This window comes from Vitis riparia, chromosome 8 (genome assembly GCF_004353265.1).
Source record: "Vitis riparia cultivar Riparia Gloire de Montpellier isolate 1030 chromosome 8, EGFV_Vit.rip_1.0, whole genome shotgun sequence".
In the NCBI taxonomy this organism is placed as follows: domain Eukaryota; kingdom Viridiplantae; phylum Streptophyta; class Magnoliopsida; order Vitales; family Vitaceae; genus Vitis; species Vitis riparia.
In genome coordinates, this window is record NC_048438.1 from 21,011,432 (window position 1) to 21,037,692 (window position 26,261).

At 35.4% G+C, this 26,261-nt stretch overlaps 4 protein-coding genes across 7 annotated transcripts; 1 reads left to right on the forward strand and 3 right to left on the reverse strand.

The window, feature by feature from the left end:
• Window positions 1-172: 172 nt before the first annotated feature.
• On the reverse strand, window positions 173-4,102 carry LOC117919607 (mediator of RNA polymerase II transcription subunit 7a). Its single transcript, XM_034836806.1, has 6 exons — window positions 4,015-4,102; window positions 3,707-3,866; window positions 3,269-3,338; window positions 2,090-2,256; window positions 1,918-1,991; window positions 173-404 (listed from the first exon to the last, which is right to left on the reverse strand). The coding sequence occupies exons 2-6, from the start codon at window positions 3,839-3,841 to the stop codon at window positions 344-346; spliced, it is 507 nt and encodes a 168-aa protein (XP_034692697.1). The 5' UTR covers window positions 3,842-3,866; window positions 4,015-4,102; the 3' UTR covers window positions 173-343.
• A 239-nt stretch (window positions 4,103-4,341) lies between these two features.
• LOC117920333 (TNF receptor-associated factor family protein DDB_G0290931) lies at window positions 4,342-21,430 on the forward strand. 4 transcript variants are annotated; one of them, XM_034837792.1, is made up of 4 exons: window positions 4,410-4,563; window positions 5,225-5,403; window positions 5,497-6,161; window positions 7,193-7,642. In XM_034837792.1, the coding sequence occupies exons 2-4, from the start codon at window positions 5,238-5,240 to the stop codon at window positions 7,367-7,369; spliced, it is 1,008 nt and encodes a 335-aa protein (XP_034693683.1). In that variant the 5' UTR covers window positions 4,410-4,563; window positions 5,225-5,237; the 3' UTR covers window positions 7,370-7,642. The 4 variants fall into 4 exon arrangements, with proteins under 4 accessions (XP_034693680.1, XP_034693683.1, XP_034693681.1 ...); XM_034837789.1 differs by lacking the exon at window positions 4,410-4,563 and adding an exon at window positions 4,342-4,397 and having other exon boundaries at window positions 5,225-6,161; XM_034837790.1 differs by lacking the exon at window positions 7,193-7,642 and adding an exon at window positions 21,061-21,430 and having other exon boundaries at window positions 5,225-6,161.
• LOC117920330 (eukaryotic translation initiation factor 3 subunit C-like) lies at window positions 8,236-12,825 on the reverse strand. The gene is made up of 4 exons (XM_034837786.1): window positions 12,774-12,825; window positions 12,119-12,183; window positions 10,203-12,014; window positions 8,236-9,497 (listed from the first exon to the last, which is right to left on the reverse strand). The coding sequence occupies exons 2-4, from the start codon at window positions 12,143-12,145 to the stop codon at window positions 8,499-8,501; spliced, it is 2,838 nt and encodes a 945-aa protein (XP_034693677.1). The 5' UTR covers window positions 12,146-12,183; window positions 12,774-12,825; the 3' UTR covers window positions 8,236-8,498.
• A 661-nt stretch (window positions 21,431-22,091) lies between the features above and the next one.
• Window positions 22,092-26,240, reverse strand: LOC117920332 (eukaryotic translation initiation factor 3 subunit C-like). The gene is given in 5 exon segments (XM_034837787.1): window positions 22,092-23,367; window positions 24,092-24,192; window positions 24,195-24,374; window positions 24,377-25,883; window positions 25,987-26,240. Coding segments are annotated over 5 exon segments (2,814 nt in total). The 5' UTR covers window positions 26,014-26,240; the 3' UTR covers window positions 22,092-22,368.
• Window positions 26,241-26,261: the final 21 nt, after the last annotated feature.

A 26,261-nucleotide genomic window follows, 5' to 3' on the forward strand; every position in this document is an offset into this window, starting at 1 on the left:
TTCTGTGAGAGAGAGAAAGAGAAAGCTCACCATGATATCTGATATATATTTTTTAGAGTTGGGTATACCTAATCCTTGTGCTGGGATTTTCAAAGAAACTAGCTTGTCATCTTTCCTTTTGTAAATCTATTTGCTTCATTGACAGCAACATTACTAGATTAAAAAAGTGCCCTGAAGTAAAAAAAAATTCCCCTTTAAGTGAGAACTTGGAAATTCATAACTTTACTAGTTTGATAGCAACTAGTATTCCTCACAAAAGACAAAAAGGAAAAAGGAAAAATTTTCGGAATACATATAAAAGATATAGAAAAAGTGTAGGCTGATGATGGGGGCTGTTCATGGGCTACTGTCCTTCCAAGGTTCCCACGGCCTCTTTGAGTAGTCTTTGTGCTTCTTCTCTCCTTCTACACAAGCAAAGGAAACCACAATCAGTGCAAATCGTTAACCAATCAGACCACAGTTATGGTTTATTTTAAAAAGTTCATGATATTCGGGGAATGGGGAATTACAATGGCTCCCGTGGTTTCAAGTGGAAATTAAACCTTGACAAAGCCAGTGGTTTAGTCAGTACCCATTGGCTTGCTTACACACGAGATGAAGCTGTAGCAGGGTGGACAGCCTACCTATATTAATATTATATCAATGAGTAAACTCCCAAATCTAAAAAAAGTAAAGCCGCTTACCCCAAATGTCATTCGGGTATCTCAGGTTTTTTGGAGTCTGTATTTGGACATGGGGAATCTACTAAAGCTTCCAGTTATTGGTGAAGGAAAGCTTTAGACCATGTCGACTGTAACTTCCTTCTGTAAATGATGGGTCGGCTTTGGTTGGTAGAGAAGTGGGTTGAATGGATAAAAGCAGAGTATGGCTCTTCATGATGGTTAATGGGACTCCACCGCCAATGAGGAGATCCTTTATACCCTTTCTAGGTTCTCATATCTGGATAGAGATGCATGGTAGGTTAATAGCCCTGGAATGGGTAAAGGTCATTCAGGGTTTCAGGGTTGGTTTGAGGTGTGGGATGAGGAGATTTGGTTTAATATTTCCTTCATGCTGATCATTACCATACTATTTTGCATGGCAGATTTGACCAAGATTCAGTATCTAAAGAGTTGAACCCAGTGACACAAGCCAAATCAAGTGGGGCAAGTGGATAACAACTCCTACCCAGCTGCTTCATTACTATGCGTTTCATTACTATGCGTGGTGGGGTACTCTACCTCCTGTATGCTTCATTACTATGCGTGGAGCACTGTAGTAGAAAGACTTAAGAGGAGGTTGGCTGACTAGAAAAGGCAGTACCTTTCTGAAGGTGGTAGACAGGTCCTTCTCAAGAGCATTTAGTCAAGACTCAACATCCAACTCTACAATCCTTGTTTCAGCTTCTAAAAGGTTAAAGAAGTTGCCAAGGTGCTTTAGAGAATCAGAAAAAACATCCATAGAATGAACTGAAGGGTCATGCATTTGCCAAATGTTGGGAGAGTTTCGGATTTGCTTGCTGATGGTTTGTTGGACAAATGGCTCTGGAAGCTCACCAAGGAGAGGAACAGCTCAAGGAAGACAATGAATGTGGATGCCGTGGTGTCACATGGAAAAACGGATGTGGAAAAGCATTAGTTGTGCGAAGTGTTTTCTTCAAAAACATTTGTTTCTCCGCTGGAGACGGGTTTAGAAGAAGTTTTGGCATGATAAGTAGCATAGTGATCAGCCTATGAAAACAAGTTTCCCAAATAAAGCTTTTGTTGCAGACACTCACGGCTGGACTGGAGTGTTGATGCGAGTGGGTAAATATCACATGATCTTACTTTGAATGGGATTGTAAAAGCAAATATTCATTTTAAATACTCCAGAAACAAACAGAAACACTCTGTTCTCAAATGTTTTCCAAGCAGCCTCTTGAGATTTAGAGAAGCATACCTCTTGATATCCTCCACTGCTTGTTTACGACGTTGTATCTGAAGTTCTAGAATGTGAATCAGCGTTGCCCTTGCCTGAAGAGCAGAAGAAACTACATAATAAGGCGGATTCAAACGAACAAAAAAAAATGAACCAGAATAAGGAGTAATCAAATAAATCAACCAAATGCAACCTGGTGTGGTCGCAATGAATTGAGAAGGTGATGTAAGTTCTTGAATATGAGGGATATGTCTTCAACCCTCCTTGCATATTGTGATGGTCTCTCAACAAGAACATCAGCAAGCTCCAACAAGTGCAACTGCAATTCTCTGTTAAGCGACCTTAATTCCTTCTTGAAATCTAAAAGAGTACAATTTTTCTATCAGATAGTAACATACCACACATTTATATTTATTTATTCAAAAAAAATCCAAGCGGAAACAATCTGATAGAAATATTATTAAAAATTTGAATCAGGAGTAAGTTGTCCACATCACTTCATCAGTGTAAAACTATCCTCACAATTTTTTCAATCAATAACCCTATGTTTTTTTTTGATTAATAATCAATAACCCTATGTTTGATTCCTGGAAAATTCAAGGGAAAGAAAATAGCGAAAAAAGATAGAAGGAAAAAAACTGGTAAGCAAATTATATATACATACATATATATATATATATATTCTCTTGTTCAGTTGTTCATAAAAAGTTGAAGGAAAGAAACTTAGATGGTTGAGGAGTGCACTTTCCCCTAACTTCCCTCACAATTGCTTAAAGAAAATGGAAGGAAAATCTTCTAGCATTTTCTCCATTTTTTCCTTACCATTTTCCCTGGCATCTAAACAAAAAAAAAAATTAATTAACATTTTTTCCTTTTTCTTAGCACCTTCCAGAAACTAAGCATAACCAAAGTGAAATGTCACAGCATAGATTCAATATGAAATGTCACACCACCAACTGAATAAAAATTCAGTAAACAAATTGATGGTTTAGCTGGCTAGATATAAACAACCATGGAAATAAATGAGAGGAAAGATAAGCGGGACAAAAGACTGAGAGATGCTGATTTAGCTGGTTAGATATAAAGAAACAGTGGAAATAAAATCAACTACAAGAAATGTAGTATTCATATTCTTTAGGATCCTTGTGGTTGGTTCCGAGGATGATAAGCCAGATAGCTTGTAAGACTCAAAATTTTATGGCATCACAAAGTAATCAATGTAATTAGACTACAAGGATAACCATCTGATAACTTGAATAATAGCTGTTAAATTGAAGAACAGCCATAATTTAAAAGGGAAAGAATGTTAGAAAATTTTCCTACTTTCATCCGGTAGTATCAACTAGCAAAACACAGGCAGAGTTCAACATACCAACATTGGATCCTTTAGGATACAACTGACGAACTCCTTGTTCTTCTAAGCTTGGAAGTACATCATCAGTCTACATCAAAGATGCACAAATTCAACTATCATGGATCAATAGGGAGTAAAAAAACCCAACAAAGCAATCATACGATAAACAATGAATTTACATAAACCAAAAGGTCCAAAACTATGAGACACATAATGAATTCAAATCATCTTTCAACTAACGACAAGCAAACTCTTTTGGTTTGTTTGATGTGAGTATTTCAATCTTGGGCGGACAGAGCAGAATCAAACATAAGATGCAAAAGCTTCTTTTCTTTCACTTTCCTCAGTTTTTCGGTAACCAAACAAAGGTAAAACATACAAAGAAATACCTAGAGATAGAGAAAGAGAGAGAGAGAGAGAGAGAGAGAGAGAGAGAGAGAGAGGACGGAATCTCACAGTGTAGGTGGCACCAAAGAGAGTGTAGGTCCCTTCGATAGGAGGTGGAGGCTCTGGGGCAGATTTAGGGTTTTGTATGTAATCTTTGTAGAGTCTGTAATACGGTGGTGGTGGAGGATATGTAGCAGTTGCCATTCTAAGTTTTCCTTTTCTATTGAACCTAAAACATAAAACAAAATTAACAAAAACAATTCAATCTTAAATTCCAGAAATAAAAAACCCTAGTACTCTTCGTAATCGCAGAGAAAACTCAGGAAGCTAGAGCAAATTTAAAACGCTGAGATTTAAAAATTTTCATGGTTTGGAACCTGAAGAGAACCAAGGATCAAAACTATTTTTCTTTTCCTTCTCCTTTTTGCTCGGTTTTCTCGGCAACCAAACATCGCAGAAGCGAAGGGACCAATAGAGCAAGATTTATAGGGGCGCGCGTGGTTGCATCTGTGCCGTCCGTGGAAGTGGGGCCTTCATTGTAGATGACGTGGAGGGCTGCGATGCAAACAAGTGAATACGGACTCATCTGTAAGTTCCAAAATGCCCTTCATCATCCTGGTGGGTTTCGGATTTCATGGAGGGGCATTTGGGTCATTTAGAGACACTTCGAATTCCATTTTTAATTTTTTTTCAGTCAACGGAACCAAGACGGTTAGAACCGTTGGGTATACAAACAAAGGGATCTTCACTAAATTTTGAGGTATTTTTCTCTCTCTAAAATTCCCACATTTTCTCTCTCTAGACTTCGTAGCTCTAGGTTTTTGGTTTGATTCAATCTTTGGATGATTTTGAGTTCTGGATTTGGGTACACAGCCACAATTTTGAAATTTTCTCATCAGATCTCCAAACCCTTTCAGGGAAATAAGGCAATTCTCCTCCCCTCTCTCTCTTTTTGATTCATTTTAAGATTTATAGTTGACCTGAAACTGTTTTGTGTTAATTCTTCAAAATGATGACATTTTCAAAAAAAGTTGACGCTTTTCATTGCGTCCTCTACGGAAATGTTCACCAAATTGGGCATTTTTTTAATGGAATTGTGTTTTGATTTAACAGGGTTATTCTGTAGAATATATTCATTGTGTGATATAAGATTTATAAATTGCAGTTGATACAAACTTAGGTCAGTTAATGTGTGAAATCTTACAATATTTGCGGGCTTTTTGGATATACTTCTGACCTCAATTGTCCAGCAATTTAATCTCATTTCCCCTCCCTGTGTTGAACTGTGGCCTTGGGCAATCAGATTGGGGTTTTACTGCTGATAAGTTTCATAATTTGCAAGTTTGACATCTTTCCGAGGTATAATGTTCATAAACAAAGATCTGTGAGTCGGACAGTTTGGGTTTGGTCGGAGTTGACGGGTTGAAGATTGGGGAGGTTTTGATTTTATGTGAAAATTATGAATATGTTTCCAAGTTAATTGATGGGTGATTGGATTGAAAGTTGCTTTATTTGTTTATTTTTCTGGATGCAAGATAGTTTCTTCTTCTATAGCAGTAATTCATTGTAGTTTAAATCATAATGTAGGCGTTTTTAAAGCATGGATCTTCCTGCAATTGACGTGGGAGTAATACCGGAGAAGTTTGAAGATGTAAAAGTAGAAGGTCCTTCTTTCCCTTGTGATTTTTTTGGCACAGAAATAGTTCACAAGATAGCACAAGCGCTCCTCCCTGGATTAGCCTCAGCCTGTGTTGACAACACAACAGGTGATCTCTTCAGGAGCCCTGCTTCTGTGGCTGTTGATATCAGAAAAGAAATGGTGGAATATCTGACCCAGAGAAGTGAATCTTTTGTTGCAGAATCGGTAATTCTGGAAGATGGTCCCGATACAGAAGTATCTGACCATCCTTTCGATATTATTTCTGATTTTGTTGATGATTTTGCAAGTTCGAAAAGGAATTTGTTCAGCCGGGTTTCTGGGTGGCTACTGAGTGAAAGGAGAGAGGACAAGATAGATGATTTTGTGCAAGAGATGGAAATTAATAGTTTTTGGTTGCTAGACAGGAGGGCAGCCATTGCACAGACTTTGCTTAAGAATGCCGACTTCAAGAACACGTTTCACTGCAATATGAACTTCAGTTCTGCCGAAGAACTTGATGAGCATCGCTCAAATTGCAGTTTTAGGTCTATGAACTGCATGAACGAGGGGTGCAACAGCAGCTTTTGTGCAGCACACATGGAGAAGCACGATTCAGTTTGTCCCTTCAAGATAATTCCATGTGAGCAGCAGTGCTCAGAGAACCTCATGCGACGTGAGATGGACAGGCATTGCATAACTGTTTGTCCAATGAAGCTTGTGAACTGCCCTTTCTATTCTATTGGTTGCCAATCCACTGTCCATCACTGTATGGTTGAGCAACATCAATCGGATAATCTCGATTCTCACTTCTTGTGTGTTCTCCAAGTTACTCACAAGGATGTGTCTGTGGAGGATCTCAAACAACGGGTGGAGCAACTAAAAGAGGTGACTTTTTTTTCCCCTGGTGGTCTGTTCCATTTACAGTTGCTTTGCTTTGATTTTCATAATTTTAAACCTTGAACTCCCATGCTTAAAAAATTTAAATTAATGAGCATGAAAAAAATTTTAGGCATATAATAAACCCGAACATTCCTTGACACTGATTATCTGATCTCTTCATCTGTTTGTTTGGTTACTGCGAAAATGGAAATAAAAAGGAAATTTTGTAATCTTACAGCCCTTCAAATTCTGTAATGAAATAGAACATTATTCATGGTGAAAAGGAACTGGAGGGATCTGGTTGTGGAGCTTGTTTCTTAAAAACTATATATCTTACTGTTTTAAAGTGTTAAAATTATGAAAGGGATTATTGAAAAAGATGGATCTATCATGTGAGAAGGTTTTGGCAACAAAGGAATTCCTATGCAACTCCTGTAAACGATTAATTAATTAATTATTTATTTATTATCATTATTGTTATTTCTTTTTGGACATTGGCTTGCCCCTGGATGTTCTTTTACACTTCCCTTGGGCATAATATTGAAAATGAAAGATATAGGGCATATTTGGCAATGTATTGTCAAAAAACTCTCAAAAATCAGTTTTTGAGAATAGCTCTTAAAAACAATTCTATCTTGTTTGCAGATCTGTTTAGGAACTTAATTTTAATAAAATGAACAAGGAGAAGATAATGATGATGAAGGGGGTAGGGTTAGGGATAGGGTAAAAGTGATGTCTTTATGTTTCCTTAGGTTCTCAAAACATACGTGAAATTTGTTTTCGAAAATCAGTATTTTCAGAACAAATTCTCAAAAACCCCATTTTCAGGCTAAAATCCCCTACTACTTTCAGATGCCAGATGGGCTTGATAATGGCATAAGCTTTCTTACTTATAGACTTTGTTTTTTATTACTTCCTGAACCTTGCAAAACCGGCTGTGTTTTCTTTTTCATCTCAAGGTTCCATTTATCAATACCCTGAAACCAATTGCTTGGTAACATCTAACGAAGAGTATATCTTTTGATGTGTTGTGGCAGTTGTTGTCTCCCAGTGAGCTAGCAGAAGCTAAAAATGTCAGATCTTTAACATCTGCAGTCAAGAATCTTGAATCGAAGCTTGGGCCATTAGAAGTAACTGTCCCCAAAACAGTGAGCGAGGAGAACACAGAAACTTCAGATTCAGTAGCACAAATTCCAGTTGAAGCCGAAAGCTGAAATTCCTGCCCACCAATTATGCATGCATTTTAAGAAAACTAGATTCATTAAAAGAGAAGCAAAAGTATAGATAGGAAATGTTGGAGTTTTCCTTTTTTATTCCATTCAAATTTCATGCATGTGTTTGACAGCTATAGTATGCATCTTACTCACATGTTTATGATCATATTGATTTTTTTATTCTTCACAGAAGAGACTGTATCGTTATGAACATTCTTCTGTGCTGTCTACTGATCATTAAGAGAATCCTATATACCAATTTGTCATTCAAAATTCTGGATTGTTTAACGAATGTATCCTTTTGAGAGGCTGCATGCCTTAACTTTTTTCTTTTTTTTGGTTCATTTTTTCCTTGCCTACCAACCTCCCATGTTGACTTAGTTACAAAATCGTTTCTTTCTTGTAAGCAGTTTTTCCGATGAATGTTTTAATATTTTTAGAAGAGGTGAGAATCACTAGTAGGTCCCAAGGGAGATCATCTGTTCTCTGCAAGTCATATTTCCGGAAAGGACAGTTTGGAGCTCATGGGGCTCAAGTCAGCAAAGTTGAAATTTTGAAGCTAATTTTTCTGCAACCCATTTCACAGAGAAAATATTGAACAGTTTCTGTGGTGTGGTCAGTTATAAAAAAACCTGATGAGGTCCAGAACTTAGGTGCTAAAACACTAGCAGTTGAAAAAAAAATTCAACTTAAAAAACAGCCACTAATTTGCATAGGGTTTTCTCAACTTCAACTACCCACTAGGAACATTGTCCAGGCTACACCAAGACGGGTGATGTAGCAAGGAAGTATTGCCTGCTTCCGCTTATTCAGTGCAAATGTGAGGAGCAATGACTTCATAGAAAAAGATAGAAGCCAAATTCACAAATCACAAAATCACAAAGTTAAATGAGTTCTTGCACCAATCTGAATATAAGTAAACCAACATTAGAAGCTACTCACTGCATTTCCCGGTCTTTTAATTGCCGCAAGTACATAATTAAAAAGATATAAAAAAAACTTGTGCCTTAACAAATTTTACAGCTTACTAGAAAAAATTCAAAATCAGATCCAATGGAGCAGAACCTGCTTTTGAAGAGCCAAAACCAGACCACGTAACTGTGTCCAATTCAACTTTTGATTTACCACACTAAGCACGAACACCCCTGTTCAGACTGACCATGCGGGTTGAAGTATCCATCTGGGATCCCCTTACAGCTGAACTAGTCTGATAAGCAGTCCTCCCATATGCAGCATCTTGATACCGAGTGCTCTGGTAGCCCCCTGAATAGCCTCCTGTTCCTCGTGACTGACCACCTCTGTCCCTTGAAAAGGTGCCTGCAGAAGAGCCAGGACCTAATGGCCTCCCACCCACACCATATCCAGTGCGCACACCACCTTGCCTTCCCTGATTGAAAGAAAAGTTGTCCTGCCATTTACCACCAACAGCAGCTGCACCAGCATAATCCTGGCCATCCCTCCGCCTTAGTGGCAGATCCAACCCACCACCACCTATTTTAGCCTCATATGCCCGCTCGTTGTTTTCTGCAAGGATTGTCAGCTTGTCTGTCAGCTGGAATGACAAGGCCTGCAGCCTTGTGTGCTCCACATCATGGAAAACAATGCAACCGGTGGGCTGGTCCCAGCTTGCATGCAACTCTTCCATGACCATCATCTTACTGATGATACTGTGGGTCAGAGTTTCTGAAAGGTCAAACATTTTGGTAAGCTGGTCCAAGCTCAGAGTATTATAGGATAATGAGTAGGTAAAAAGGTAGGTCCTCAGAGCCTCTTCCTTTATCTTCGCCCTCAGCATCTCAAGGACATCCTCACGGTTCCTGAGGAGCTTCCAAAAATCAAGGGACTTGATAACATCAAAGGCTTTCTGGAAGTCCCCCTTGCTAAGGGCCCTGGTGGCAGCCATTACATGGTCTCTAACATTTTCAGGTGGGCCAGTGAATGTCTGCCTTTCACTCACCTCAAGCAACCGCCGAAATGTTTTACTTATAACCTTGCGCTTGGCATCGTGCGTATTGGCAGCCATGTTTGGGACCTCCAGGAGCATGGCACATATTAGATGGACTCCCTCCAGAAGCTCAAGATTTATGTGCATGTGGTAAGGCATCTGTCGTCTCCTTTCAATCCTCTCCTGATAAAAACGATTATTTACAAAAGTGAATCCATGGACAAAAATACATTGTACCTAAATTAACAATAAATATATATATAACAATAGTGTGAGACATGGTTAAAAGTTCCACAGATCCCTGAATTCTAATGCAAAACCCCTACAACAAAAAGTGGCTCAACACAAAAAAACAAATATAGTAAAAAGTCTACAACCACCGGCCAAAATAATCAGCAGGGCAACCCTACACAAAACTCTAAGCCCACAGCCAGCAAATTGTAATAGCCCAACCCAACACAACAGAAAAATGTACCAGCTGAATCAAAATAAATAAACTCCAGCGGGATTTCCAGCTGTATCATGGAATCAGTGATATTATGGAATCCCACATACAGATTCCAAAATGCATAATATTTATGAAATAAAAATTCAAACAAAATGAAAGGAAAACAACATAAAAGGAAACAAAATCTAACAAAAAAAAACACCTATACGTACACACTAAGCATACATGAATTTTCTCCATAATTATTGACATGATTCCATATTTTTTTATCCATATCCTTTACCATTAATGCAGCTAAACACATGTCCAGTTCTTTCTTTCCACACAATTGCAAAATCACAGAAACATCACAAAATTCATGCCATTCCTTAACTAGAAGAAACTCATAATGGACTAGAAAGATATCCCTGTAAAATTTAACATAAAACAGATATGAGCACCTGCTCTGGAGTCTTCTCGTGGTACCGACTTTGTGAAACACCTTGTGCCAGCAATTCCTTTACTCTCCCTCCTGAATATAGTTCAGACAGGCAACCATGTCCTTCAGTAATCAGTCCAACCCTAAATGCACACAGTCCAAGCTGTGCCATGGCCCTGTTAAAAAGGATCTGGGTTGAAATGTCCATATGCTGAACATTGTCCTGCAAGTGACTCATCAGCAACAGATCACGGGCAGTTGAAAACTCATCCAGGATAGCATGGTGGTAAATGTCACAGAGCATAGCCCGAGCCTTAGTCCGTTCATCCCCATGATTGTATATGAGGGAAACTAGAATATCCATCAGAGTCCTACTATTCTCTGGAAATGTGGGTTTTCGAGGCACCACCTCAGGAGTAACAACAAATGCAGGTGGACCCCTACTTTCTTCAACTCTGGGCTCCTCACCTGCCTCTGATTCTCCGTTCTCTGTATCTTCTGTTTGTTCAGCCAAATTTTTCATTGCGTCATACACCTCCTGTGGTTTATAATAGATGAGCTCAACCCGCCTCAGAGCTACCTTTGAAGCAGCCTTGAAATCCCCGACTCGCTCTAAATAATCCTGGACATTTTGGGCAAGCACAAGAAACAAAGGCTCATCCCTCAGTCTTTCAACATACTCGCGAGTGTGTGGATCAATGCACTGCAAGCTCTTAAAGAACTCCACATCTATCCTCTCAAGGAAGGCAACCAAATTTCCCCAAACTCGAATTGTCCCCTTATAGTCTGCTCCTTTTTGGGTTTCATTCTCTTCAGGCTCAACAACATCATCCACCAAAATGTTTGAATGCTGAACTAGAATGTCAAGTATAACAAGCATATTCTGCACACACTTCTTCCACACATTTATTGGCATGTGCCCACTAAGACTTGGATTAACATCAAACTGAGCAGAAACGACACTGAAAAGGATCTCCAGCTTTTGGGCAGGGGTCTTGGCAACCCTTGTCAAAAAAGTAAGCTGTTCGACCTGCTCAATCCTTCCAGTTCCTTTCCTACCACGAACAGCTACAATCTCCTTGAATTTCTTGTTAACCGTATCCCATGTATTCTCACTTGGGTCCTTCTTGAACTGCTTGTCCATTAGCTTATCTTTCTTGCTCATCTTTTTCTCCCAACCCCCACCAGCTTCACCAGCACTATCTTCTCTATCCTCTCCATCCTCCTCGTCTTCTTCAGAATCTGATCTCATTGCAATTATTGAAGGGTCCTCAAACTCCGAGCCAGAATCCTCATCCTCCTCCATCTCCACATCCTCGTCACCTTCTTCTTCCCTCTCAGGATGTTCCCTACACTTATTAATCAGATCTTCATACTGCTTATTGTTCTTCTTCAATTTCTGTTTCATTGAGTTCAGGGCCTTGGCATTACTACTACTCATCTTCTTCTTGGCATCCTTATTTGCCAAAGCCTGACTCAAAAAGTCCTCCAACATCACAAGCGCCTTAATGTAAAGGGTGTCAACTTTATCAGATTCTGTAACCCGCATGACTTTCTCAAGCTGCTTATTTATTTTGTCAAAGCTCTCTTGTAGGCTGACCCAGTCATTGATCTTCATAGCATTCTTCATCTGATCAACAGTAGCAGACATCTCCTCAAACCGCTTGTCTTTAGCAGATCGCACAACACGCTTTTGACCATCAGAATCATCACTATCACTAGCATTAGCCTGTAGGTATCTGCTGCCAGCATGTGGTGCAGACTCACCTGCTGCTCCTCCCCTTTCAACCCCATCCTCATAATCACTCTCCTCCTCCTCAGTGTCACTGTCACCCTATCATTGACAACAGATATGCATTCAGGTTGGCTTCTAGTTTCCCCATTAAATGAAAAAAAAAATCTAACAATAAACCCAATCGAGTTATGAATGGTACAAACCTGAGCAGTCCAAAAACGTGATGACATCTCTCTCTGCTAGATTTCACAATTCAGAAATCAGGAATCTGCCCTCAAAAAACCCAACAAAAAAAAAGGTAAGAAAATCAAGACATCAATCACGTTAGGCAACAATTCACTGATTTCTCAGTCACGGACCAGAAAAATATCTTGCCACCCAAACTAACCAGGTTCCAAAACAAATATGTTTGGCGGTGGAGAGCGGTGGAGAGAAAAAAAAAAAGGAAAAAAAGAAAATTCAGAATCTGAATTTGTTACTGTTTCAGATACATTAAAAAGAAAAAGTCTTCCATCAATTGAACACATCTTCCATTCGGTTAAATCAAAGGCAATACTTCCCTGTTTCTTTCCCTAAAAATCAGACCAAGATAAATCAAAAGATTTATTCAAAGTTTTTTTTCCCAAAGCACCACAAATCCACAACCTAGATTGGATTTAGTAACAAGATCATCAAAACTACATATGACCAATAAATCAACTATGAATCGAAATACTTCGGGAAAACGAAAAAAACCAAAAAATCATACAGAAAAAATATTGTGCAAATCACCCCAAAAACACAACTCCTTATCGTCCTTAGAATTTTACATCTAAATCCGAGTCTACGAAGTGAGATAGAGATCGGAGAAGTACGAACCTGGAGTTCTCGAGAGAGAAGACGATAGCGGGGGCAAGTGAACGCAGCAACGAATTGAAAACCCTAGACATTTCTATATTTAAGGTGGGCCCGAGAATTTGGGCCTAATGGGCTAGGCTGGGTTCGACTCTTTGTACAGAAGGGTTGGGCAGTGTTGGGCCTGTTTCCTATTATACTTTTCTTTCCATATTATTTTTTTAAGAATTATATATTTTTTTTCTGTTTTTTATTGTAATTATATTTCCTAACCATTTTAAAAAAAAAAAAATATATATATATATATATATATATATATACAATTATATCATATTATAAATTATTATATTTTTATTTATTGATATGTCTAAAACTACTTAGTTTATTCATCCGTGTTTTTAAAGTATAAAAAAATGATGGATTCTTATTAAATAATATCAAATTGTAATATTTGATAATACAAATTTATTTTTTATTTTTTTTCAAAATTTGATACCAGCATTTTTTAAAGGCAATGTATACAAAATTTTTATTTTAAAGTCTTTTAAATAAAATTAATATATAATGCATCATATACTTGTTGCCAAATGAACAACACTAATACATGAGTACATCCAAAGCCGATCGAAATTTGTAAGAATAAAATAAATAAAAATAAATAAAAAGTGTTGGATGCCCATGGTTAATGAAAAAAAAATAGTGAGTATTTGGTAAATCATCTCAGTAACTTAATTTTAGTTATTAAGTAAATTAAGTATGTTTGGTAAAATAATTTAATTGTATAACTTAAAGTAAAAAATAATTTTAAGTAACAAGTAAAAACAGTTGACTTATTTTTTAGTCCATATATTTGTTTTACCTTTTTATTCACATTTGTCATAATTACCTTCACAGTTTTATTTTTTTTTACTCCACGAGCTTCATTATTACTCAATCTCCTTTTCTTTAATTATAATTATAAGGATAAATATATTAATTAGATAATTTAAAATAAATTTTAAGTTGATTTTACCACTCAAATTTAAGTATTAACTTTAAGTCATTAGAATTGGTGTTGGATGCCAATTAAGGTAGGTCAAATTCATTGGAAGTGGATTTCTAGTGTTAAAATAAACATAAATATTGTGTTTGACAATGGAAAGTTTAAGGGAAATAAAATATAGGGAATGGTAAAGGTAAAAGAATTTTATAAAATTTTATCCAGTTTAATTATTGATTACAAATAAGGATAAAGTTAGATTGTCAAGTATCCATTCAGATACATTTCCTTTTCTTCTTTTTTTTCTATTTTTTAAATTACAAAATAAACATAATTTTGAAGGCAATAATTTAAAATATTCAAGTTATTAAAAAAATCGATTATCTCAAATTTTTAAAAAATTGATTATCACAATCCCACTCTCCATTGCTATTATCATATTCGAGGTTAAGTAGTGCACACATAGTCCATCAACCACCACCCTTTTGGGTCTAGTGTCCTCATTAGTACAAGATTTAGTACCATTATGTTACAACATTACTTTCCATTTGATATTGTCCAGTTTAGAGTTGTAGTGGTGCATGTACGACCTACCAACCATCGTCGGTTTTGCTTATTCATCAAATCTACACTCTCAATAAAATACATCAATAGTGTATTATGAAAGCCCTTTATATATGACTATTCCTCATTTACTTTTCGGGTAATACAAGACACTACATTTATTTTTTGTATTATATATATATATAACCACTTTCATTAAACTCATGATTTGTGCAATAAATATATAAATTATTTTTTATTTTAAAAAATAATTTATACCTTAAAATTGTTATGCTTCATTCGAATACACTTTTTGTTTTTTGTTTTTAAGAAGGAAGGAAATTTTATTAAAAAAGAAATCAACAGAATATTAAACGGGATGACCATTGGGCCCAGGGGCCCAAGTTGAGATATATGCTAAGTATATTGGTTTTGGGTACATCGATGAGTTATTGAGATCAAGTTTGGGTTCAGCCCAATCAATTTAAAAGGGTGAGATGAAATCTAGGGCCGCAAAGACTAGTGGTCAATAGACACTTGGAATATGCATGCACACATTTCAAAAAATTTTTTATTACTATGTTATAATGGTGTTAGTAACTAAAATTAAATCATGGCTCGATGGCTTTTCCAAATCTAAAAAGATTGGAAATGATTTTATTGGGTTCTTTTGATGAATTTTCCAATTCTAAAAATTATTGGAAATGATTTCATTGAGTTCATTCTTTTTACTACTTTAAGTTTTTCAATTTCAACTGCTCTACTAGTCATGTATTGGGTATTATTTATTTTTTAAAATATATAATAAAAATTTTCTATATATATAATAGTATACCATATAAATAAATTACAAATTAAGACATTTAGGATCTATTTGATAACTATTTTTTAAAACAATTTTGAAAATAGTTTTTAAAAATTGTTTTATGATGTTTTATAAAATAAAAGTTTGCTTGAAATTTTAAGATATTTTAAAGATACTTTTAATATTTTTAAATACACATTTAAAATAATTTTTATATCTTATATTTTATTTTTAATCATTCTACATATTTGTATAATTATTTTTTAAAATAGTCTTAAAAAAAATAAGTGAAAATAACATAAAACAACTAAAACATGTTTTTTTTAAAACACCTTGTATTTTTTTATTCTTGAAAATAGAAAACAAAAAAATATATTTTCAAATGTTTATTTATTTTTATTTATTTATTATTGTTATCATTATTTCATGAATAACAAATAAATGTTCTAACTTTTGTTCAATGTTTAAACTTTTGGAATTGTTGATAAAATATTTTAAAAAGACTCACACTACAATGCATAATTGGTATATATGAAAAAACAAGATCACAAATAACAAATATAATTTGTTCTTGTTGTTTTATATTTCATTCGCATCTTATTTTATTTACACATTAATATCATTTTTTTTTTTCACTTTAATCCTATCAATGTGTACAACGATCCTATATATTTTCACCCTTTATTTAACGGTTCAAATTTCACTATACATTCTTAAACCTCCTAATCGTTGCCCCAAAAGTCATGCTTGTGCTGCTCGGCCACTTTAGGAAATTTTACTACAACAACCTTCCCCACCCCCACATCTACATCAAAGTCAAGTTGAACCCTTTTCAAGTTGATTCGCCTACATGAGTTCTTCAAAGAAAGGCGAGTTCTTTCTTCATTGATTCGTACACAAACGGTTTATGGGATTTGGGTATTTTCTTTGGATAATTGGGTTTGGGTCATTGGATTTCCTATTGGGCCTTTGATTTATTCATTTGGGCTTATTTTGGGTTGATTTTTGTTTTCTATTTATTGGTGTTGGGCCTTGGCTTGTTGGATTGCTATTTGGTTTGATTTGGGCCTATTATATTAGTTGGATTTGGGTTGGTATCTTTATTAAATTTTGTATTGGGTCTTATCCTTTTTGCTAATACATGGTTGTGGCATTTCTTTCTGTTGTTCCTGAGAGTGGGAAAAGATGTGCAGTGTTGATTGGGAGCAGTTGGGGCAGGTGAAGACAAGGCATGAGTTGAGCTGATTGAGGACCAAAATTTTTGGGGATAAAGGGATCATCTTGCAGCCAAAAGAGGAGGGGAAGATGGCTTTAGGGACTTTTTCTAATCTTCTCTGTATTTTCTATGATATTTGTGAGGGGTTGAGAGTTTTTTTTTTGTATTTTTGGACTTCATTTTGGAAGCTTTTGGAGGGTCATTACTGTTATTGGGACTGCACTTCTAAGGTTACTCCTACATCCTTGTCCTCCAAGTTTTGTTGTATATATTCATTTCAATTTTCTTTTTGTGTACATGTGAATGTATTACTAGAATTTAGATTTTTATTGTATATGTATATTTAATTTGTTATTCCTAGATTTTTTGTTTACATTTATTTGTTATCCTTATTTAATATGTTCTATTAGTCTTTGTTTTGAGAAGATGTATAGTTAGTTGTGTTTAATTTTTCTGTTGAGGGAATAATCCAATGATGGGATAATGTTTTTGTTTGAAAAATATGTTATTTTATTTTTTTTTCTTCTTGCCTTTAATGAACAAAAATTCTTTTTAGAATAAATATTTAGTCATTTTTAATAAATGTTTGCTTAATAATCTGTTTTTTTTTTAAAGATTTCTTTTTATATTAATAAGTATAAAAACCATTTTCTTAAAATAGTATCAAAAACTTTTTAAAAATAAAAATAAAAATAAAAATAAAACTCTTCAAAATTTAAAAAAACGATCATTTTATAAAATAAAAAATAAAAAAATAAACATTTTTAGAATAAAATTGAAAAGGAAAAAAATATATATTTATTTATAAATAAATTGAGATTGTTTTTAAAAAATAAAAATTTTAAAATAAATATTATTTTATTTTATTTATTTTAATAAATTTGAACTTTTTTTTTCTTTTTCTCCTCTCATTTTTTTATATAATTAATTTAAAATAATTTTTTAGAATAAAATGCGGATAACTTTCTTTTTAAAAAATAAAAAATAAATATATTGTAAAGCTTTTCTAAGTAAATCTGAGAGTTTTTTTTTGTAAAGGATTATGTTTTAATTATTTTCTAATTCAAGTAGAAATTGGTTTTTGTCAATAATTTTTTTTGAAAAAAAAAACTATCAAAATTTGTTTTGAATGGAATTCTTTTGTAAATAAAATTGTGAAAAAAGGTCTTTATTTTGAAATAAAAGATAAATTAAATTTTATTTTTAGATAAACTTTTATATATATAATCTTTATTTTTCTTTTCTTAATAAAAGTTAAACAAATTCCCCTATCTAAACTAAAATTTTGAAAAATCATATATTTTTAATCAAATTTGCAAAATACTTTATTATTATTATTATTCATAAATAAAATTGTAAATGGACACTTTTAAATAAAATTGAATTGACATTTTTTTTATGGTATCAAGTAAAATTCTTTCCTTTTAAATAAAACAATGAAAATGTAAAATTATTTCTTTGAACCAGATATAAAATTTTGAAGTTATTTTTTTTAAATCTAAAATCGAATTGAAATACTTTTGTAAGTGTAAATAACTTTTTTTTTTAAAATTAAATACAAATGAAATTGAATGAAATCAGTAATTGAAAATCATTTTTAATAAAATCATTTGAAATTTCTTGAAGACTATTTTTTTAATATTTTATTTTATTTATTTAGTTCAATAAATCATTTTGTCATTTATTTTGTATATTTTTATAATTAGATTTTATCATTATTTTTGTGTATATTAATTTTCACCATGACTTAGACATCGATTATTTTTCTTGGTATCCCTTAATTCGTTTAGTAGAGGCCGTATGTATATTGGCTTAGAGGGGTGTTACGGCTCACCACCGTACATTTCCAATAAGTAACTTGACTCCGGACCCGACTTTGGTTTTCCACAAACTTTTTTTCCAAATAAGGAGTCACACTTAGGGTTTTATTTCTTATTTTGTTTTCCCTTAAAAAAACAAAACAAAAATAAGTGGTGATTCCAAGTTTTTTTCAAAAAATCAAAATTTTTACAAAAAAAAAAAAAAAAAAACGAGTCACGAGTGGGAACGCATCATGCAAAAATACGGGGTCCACAATTTCATTTGCATCTTATTTTATTTACACGTTAATATCATTTTTCTTTTTTCATTTTAATCCTATCAATGTGTACAATGATCCTATATATTTTTACCCTTTATTTAACCGTTCAAATTTCACTATACATTCTTAATGACTAAGATTGCAAGTTTGCTGACTACCGAATTAATACCTTAACATTTTCCTTTTAAAAAATTATAATTTTATCATTTATAATATTTAAAAGGCTATTTTTAAATACATGTGGTAAAAATACACGAGTTATGTGAAATTCCATTTGGTTTACCCTTACTATTCATCTCATTTACAAACCCAATCATGACATTCAAAGGTTTGTTATTAGTAAGAGTATAACTCAAGTAATTAGTTCGACCTAACTCAAAATTTAAATGAATTTGAACAATCATTTTTAATATTTGGATTATACTTAAATTAGGTTTTTCAATTCAATCTCAATTTAGATTAAACCTAACATGATTTAATAGTTCTATAATCTTTATAATGTATCATATATAATGATATTTATTTTTTAGTTTTTTTTATAAGAAAAATATGAAATTAGTTTATACTTTTTTACTTTTTTATTATTTATAAAGACATAAATTTATTTTTACTTTCGTAATATATGCATCTTGAAATTTTGTCAAACATATTATTCATACTTAGGTATAAATATACAAAAGAAAAAAGGTTTAAAAAAAAACATCATGGATGAAGTTTTGAATTATATAATCCGAATTAATTGAATCAATCTGAACTCGACGTGAGCTTTAAAAATTGAGATTGAGTTAAATGAGTTGGGTTTAAACCGCTTGTTTTGTAAATCGAGTCATGCTCGGGTTAGCCATCAACTTGGCCAACTCGACCAAGTTGCCGTGCCAGATTATTTCAATTTCGAGGGTGGACCTCTGAAAATGACAATAAAATTAACAAAGCAGGGGAGTGAGGAAAAAGTTCACCAGTCACTGTTTCTTGGAATTTTTTTGTGTTTACTGCCGTATCAAAGACTCGGAGTGTGTGTGGTCAATGCTCATCTCATTGACCCAACTGCTATCATTAAAATCACCAGACTTGATTCCCATTCCCGTAGAGATCTTGTAATACAACTACCAATAGGAATTAAAATTCAATAGCTTTGAATTCCTCATTACCCAGTGAATGGGGGCCATAAGAATGAGGAGATGGCCCAGCATTTCATTCCATTCCATTCTTTTGGTCTTTCTGTTGGCCTAAAAACCGTCTGGTTTATTAGCTTCAAAACCAGGGAAAGAAAATATGGAACTTGAGAGGAGGGAAACTTTTGACAAGGCATTGGGCATTTATGGACCCGAACATTGTCGGCGCTTCAGAAGCGCGTTGGGCTTGGAAAAGGCGAGAGAGATTTCAAGCTTTCTTGGATTCTGGGTTGGAAATATTGTAGTGGAAAGTATGAGCTGTCTGAAAACCACACCAAATCTAATCCACTCAGAGCCAAAATATTTACGTGTTTGGCCTCCAGCTGCCCTTCCTTGACGGTTGCCACACAATCAGAAACACACTCACTCTTCTTTATTTATTTTCTCAAATACACATGATGCTCATTTTGAAGTTTAAGGATGCGTTTGTTTTCATTAATTCTTCCAAAGCCACTTTTAAGGTTTGTTATTGGTAGCTTATCCATTTCACATTCATTTTTATAACAAGCACATAAATAAATCAGATATACTTGACTTATACATGGACAAACTCATAGCGAAAATAATTTATTCAAAATAAAAAATTCATAAATTAGGCCTCTTAATAAAATGTTTTTCAAATCGATATTTAAAAAAAAAAAATTAATTACAAAATGTTAAAATTATATCCATCAACTATGTTTTATATTTAACTTTAAATTTTTAATTGAATTTATATTTAGATTCGTAGTTAACTACGATTTTATCATATGAAAAGAAAACGAAAATACATAAAAAAAAATTAATTCATTCCACAACTTTTTAACGTATAATTTTTATTTTCAATTATTTTTTTAAATATTATAAAATAAAATAAAAATAATGAAAGGGATTATTGAAAAAGATGGATCTATCATGTGAGAAGGTTTTGGCAACAAAGGAATTCCTATGCAACTCCTGTAAAGGATTAATTAATTATTTATTTATTTATTTATTTATTATCATTATTGTTATTTCTTTTTGGACATTGGTTTGCCCCTGGATGTTCTTTTACACTTCCATTGGGCATAATATTGAAAATGAAAGATATAGGGCATATTTGGCAATGTATTGTCAAATTAAGAACAATTCTATCTTGTTTGCAGATCTGTTTAGGAACTTAATTTTAATAAAATGAACAAGGAGAAGATAATGATGATGAGGGGGGTAGGGTTAGGGATAGGGTAAAAGTGATGTCTTTATGTTTCCTTAGGTTCTCAAAACATACGTGAAATTTGTTTTCGAAAATCAGTATTTTCAGAACAAATTCTCAAAAACCCCATTTTCAGGCTAAAATCCCCTACTACTTTCAGATGCCAGATGGGCTTGATAATGGCATAAGCTTTCTTACTTATAGACTTTGTTTTTTATTACTTCCTGAACCTTGCAAAACCGGCTGTGTTTTCTTTTTCATCTCAAGGTTCCATTTATCAATATCCTGAAACCAATTGCTTGGTAACATCTAACGAAGAGTACATCTTTTGATGTGTTGTGGCAGTTGTCGTCTCCCAGTGAGCTAGCAGAAGCTAAAAATGTCAGATCTTTAACATCTGCAGTCAAGAATCTTGAATCGAAGCTTGGGCCATTAGAAGTAACTGTCCCCAAAACAGTGAGCGAGGAGAACACAGAAACTTCAGATTCAGTAGCACAAATTCCAGTTGAAGCCGAAAGCTGAAATTCCCGCCCACCAATTATGCATGCATTTTAAGAAAACTAGATTCATTAAAAGAGAAGCAAAAGTATATATCGGAAACGTTGGGAGTTTTCCTTTTTTACTTCATTCTAATTTCATACATGTGTTTGACAGCTATAGTATGCATCTTACTCACATGTTTATGATCATATTGATTTTTTTATTCTTCACAAAAGAGACTGTATCGTTATGAACATTCTTCTGTGCTGTCACTGATCATTAGGAGAATCCTATATACCAATTTGTCATTCAAAATTCTGGATTGTTTAACGAATGTATCCTTTTGAGAGGCTGCATGCCTTAACTTTTTTCTTTTTTTTTTTGGTTCATTTTTTCCTTGCCTACCAATCTCCCATGTTGACTTGGTTACAAAATCGTTTCTTTCTTGTAAGCAGTTTTTCCAATGAATGTTTTAATGTTTTTAGAAGAGGTGAGAATCACTAGTAGGCCCCAAGGGAGATCATCTGTTCTCTGCAAGTCATATTTCCGGAAAGGACAGTTTGGAGCTCATGGGGCTCAAGTCAGCAAAGTTGAAATTTTGAAGCTAATTTTTCTGCAACCCATTTCACAGAGAAAATATTGAACAGTTTCTGTGGTGTAGTCAGTTATAAAAAAACCTGATGAGGTCCAGAACTTAGGTGCTAAAACACTAGCAGTTGAAAAAAAAAAGCAACTTAAAAAACAGCCACTAATTTGCATAGGGTTTTCTCAACTTCAACTACCCACTAGGAACATTGTCCAGGCTACACCAAGACGGATGATGTAGCAAGGAAGTATTACCTGATTCCACTTATTCAGTGCAAATGTGAGGAGCAATGACTTCATAGAAAAAGATAGAAGCCAAATTCACAAATCACAAAATCACAAAGTTAAATGAGTTTTTGCACCAATCTGAATATAAGTAAACCAACATTAGAAGCTACTCGCTGCATTTCCCGGTCTTTTAATTGCCGCAAGTACATAATAAAAAAGATATAAATAAACTTGTGCCTTAACAAATTTTATAGCTTAATAGAAAAAATTCAAAATCAGATCCAATGGAGCAGAACCTGCTTTTGAAGAGCCAAAACCACACCTCGTAACTGTGTCCAATTCAACTTTTGATTTACTACACTAAGCACGAACACCCCTGTTCAGACTGACCATGCGGGTTGAAGTATCCATCTGGGATCCCCTTACAGCTGAACTAGTCTGATAAGCAGTCCTCCCATATGCAGCATCTTGATACCGAGTGCTCTGGTAGCCCCCTGAATAGCCTCCTGTTCCTCGTGACTGACCACCTCTGTCCCTTGAAAAGGTGCCTGCAGAAGAGCCAGGACCTAATGGCCTCCCACCCACACCATATCCAGAGCGCACACCACCTTGCCTTCCCTGACTGAAAGAAAAGTTGTCCTGCCATTTACCACCAACAGAAGCTGCACCAGCATAATCCTGGCCATCCCTCCGCCTTAGTGGCAGATCCAACCCACCACCACCTATTTTAGCCTCATATGCCCGCTCGTTGTTTTCTGCAAGAATTGTCAGCTTGTCTGTCAGCTGGAATGACAAGGCCTGCAGCCTTGTGTGCTCCACATCGTGGAAAACAATGCAACGGGTGGGCTGGTCCCAGCTTGCATGCAACTCTTCCATGACCATCATCTTACTGATGATACTGTGGGTCAGAGTTTCTGAAAGGTCAAACATTTTGGTAAGCTGGTCCAAGCTCAGAGTATTATAGGATAGTGAGTAGGTAAAAAGGTAGGTCCTCAGAGCCTCTTCCTTTATCTTTGCCCTCAGCATCTCAAGGACATCCTCACGGTTCCTGAGGAGCTTCCAAAAATCAAGGGACTTGATAACATCAAAGGCTTTCTGGAAGTCCCCCTTGCTAAGGGCCCTGGTGGCAGCCATTACATGGTCTCTAACATTTTCAGGTGGGCCAGTGAATGTCTGCCTTTCACTCACCTCAAGCAACCGCCGAAATGTTTTACTTATAACCTTGCGCTTGGCATCGTGCGTATTGGCAGCCATGTTTGGGACCTCCAGGAGCATGGCACATATTAGATGGACTCCCTCCAGGAGCTCAAGATTTATGTGCATGTGGTAAGGCATCTGTCGTCTCCTTTCAATCCTCTCCTGATAAAAACGAGTATTTACAAAAGTGAATCCATGGACAAAAATACATTGTACCTAAATTAACAATAAATATATATATAACAATAGTGTGAGACACGGTTAAAAGTTCCACAGATCCCTGAATTCAAATGCAAAACCCCTACAACAAAAAGTGGCTCAACACAAAAAAACAAATATAGTAAAAAGTCTACAACCACCTGCCAAAATAATCAGCATGGCAACCCCACACAAAATTCTAAGCCCACAGCCAGCAAATTGTAATAGCCCAACCCAACACAACAGAAAAATGTACCAGCTGAATCAAAATAAATAAACTCCAGCGGGATTTCCAACTGTATCATGGAATCATTGATATTATGGAATCCCACATACAGATTTCAAAATGCATGATATTTATGAAATAAAAATTCAAACAAAATGAAAGGAAAACAACATAAAAGGAAACAAAATCTAACAAAAAAAAAAAACACCCTCTACGTACACACTAAGCATACATGAATTTTCTCCATAATTATTGACATGATTCCATATTTTTTTATCCATATCCTTTACCACTAATGCAGCTAAAAACATGTCCACTTCTCTCTTTCCACACAATTGCAAAATCACAGGAACATCACAAAATTCATGCCATTCCTTAACTAGAAGAAACTCATAATGGACTAGAAACGAATGGACTAGAAAGATATCCCTGTAAAATTTAACTTAAAACAAATATGAGCACCTGCTCTGGAGTCTTCTCGTGGTACCGACTTTGTGAAACACCTTGTGCCAGCAATTCCTTTACTCTCCCTCCTGAATATAGTTCAGACAGGCAACCATGTCTTCAGCAATCAGTCCAACCCTAAATGCACACAGTCCAAGCTGTGCCATGGCCCTGTTAAAAAGGATCTGGGTTGAAATGTCCATATGCTGAACATTGTCCTGCAAGTGACTCATCAGCAACAGATCACGGGCAGTTGAAAACTCATCCAGGATAGCATGGTGGTAAATGTCACAGAGCATAGCCGAGCCTTAGTCCGTTCATCCCCATGATTGTATATGAGGGAAACTAGAATATCCATCAGAGTCCTACTATTCTCTGGAAATGTGGGTTTTCGAGGCACCACCTCAGGAGTAACAACAAATGCAGGTGGACCCCTACTTTCTTCAACTCTGGGCTCCTCACCTGCCTCTGATTCTCCGTTCTCTGTATCTTCTGTTTGTTCAGCCAAATTTTTCATTGCGTCATACACCTCCTGTGGTTTATAATAGATGAGCTCAACCCGCCTCAGAGCTACCTTTGAAGCAGCCTTGAAATCCCTGACTCGCTCTAAATAATCCTGGACATTTTGGGCAAGCACAAGAAACAAAGGCTCATCCCTCAGTCTTTCAACATACTCGCGAGTGTGTGGATCAATGCACTGCAAGCTCTTAAAGAACTCCACATCTATCCTCTCAAGGAAGGCAACCAAATTTCCCCAAACTCGAATTGTCCCCTTATAGTCTGCTCCTTTTTGGGTTTCATTCTCTTCAGGCTCAACAACATCATCCACCAAAATGTTTGAATGCTGAACTAGAATGTCAAGTATAACAAGCATATTCTGCACACACTTCTTCCACACATTTATTGGCATGTGCCCACTAAGACTTGGATTAACATCAAACTGAGCAGAAACGACACTGAAAAGGATCTCCAGCTTTTGGGCAGGGGTCTTGGCAACCCTTGTCAAAAAAGTAAGCTGTTCGACCTGCTCAATCCTTCCAGTTCCTTTCCTACCACGAACAGCTACAATCTCCTTGAATTTTTTGTTAACCGTATCCCATGTAATCTCACTTGGGTCCTTCATGAACTGCTTGTCCATTAGCTTATCTTTCTTGCTCATCTTTTTCTCCCAACCCCCACCAGCATCAGCATCAGCATCACTATCTTCTCTATCCTCTCCATCCTCATCTTCTTCAGAAGGGTCCTCCACAAACTCTGAGCCAGAATCCTCATCCTCCTCCATCTCCTCATCCTCGTCACCTTCTTCTTCGCTCTCAGGATGTTCCCTATACTTATTAATCAGATCTTCATACTGCTTATTGTTCTTCTTCAATTTCTGTTTCATTGAGTTCAGGGCCTTGGCATTACTACTACTCATCTTCTTCTTGGCATCCTTATTTGCCAAAGCCTGACTCAAAAAGTCCTCCAACATCACAAGCGCCTTAATGTAAAGGGTAGGAACTTTATCAGATTCTGTAACCCGCATGACTTTCTCAAGCTGCTTATTTATTTTGTCAAAGCTCTCTTGTAGGCTGACCCAGTCATTGATCTTCATAGCATTCTTCATCTGATCAACAGTAGCAGACATCTCCTCAAACCGCTTGTCTTTAGCAGATCGCACAACACGCTTTTGACCATCAGAATCATCACTATCACTAGCATTAGCCTGTAGGTATCTGCTGCCAGCATGTGGTGCAGACTCACCTGCTGCTCCTCCCCTTTCAACTCCATCCTCATAATCACTCTCCTCCTCCTCAGTGTCACTGTCACCCTATCATTGACAACAGATATGCATTCAGGTTGGCTTCTAGTTTCCCCATTAAATGAAAAAAAAATCTAACAATAAACCCAATCGAGTTATGAATGGTACAAACCTGAGCAGTCCAAAAACGTGATGACATCTCTCTCTGCTAGATTTCACAATTCAGAAATCAGGAATCTGCCCTCAAAAAACCCAACAAAAAAAAGGTAAGAAAATCAAGACATCAATCACGTTAGGCAACAATTCACTGATTTCTCAGTCACGGACCAGAAAAATATCTTGCCACCCAAACTAACCAGGTTCCAAAACAAATATGTTTGGCGGTGGAGAGCGGTGGAGAGAAAAAAAAAAAGGAAAAAAAGAAAATTCAGAATCTGAATTTGTTAC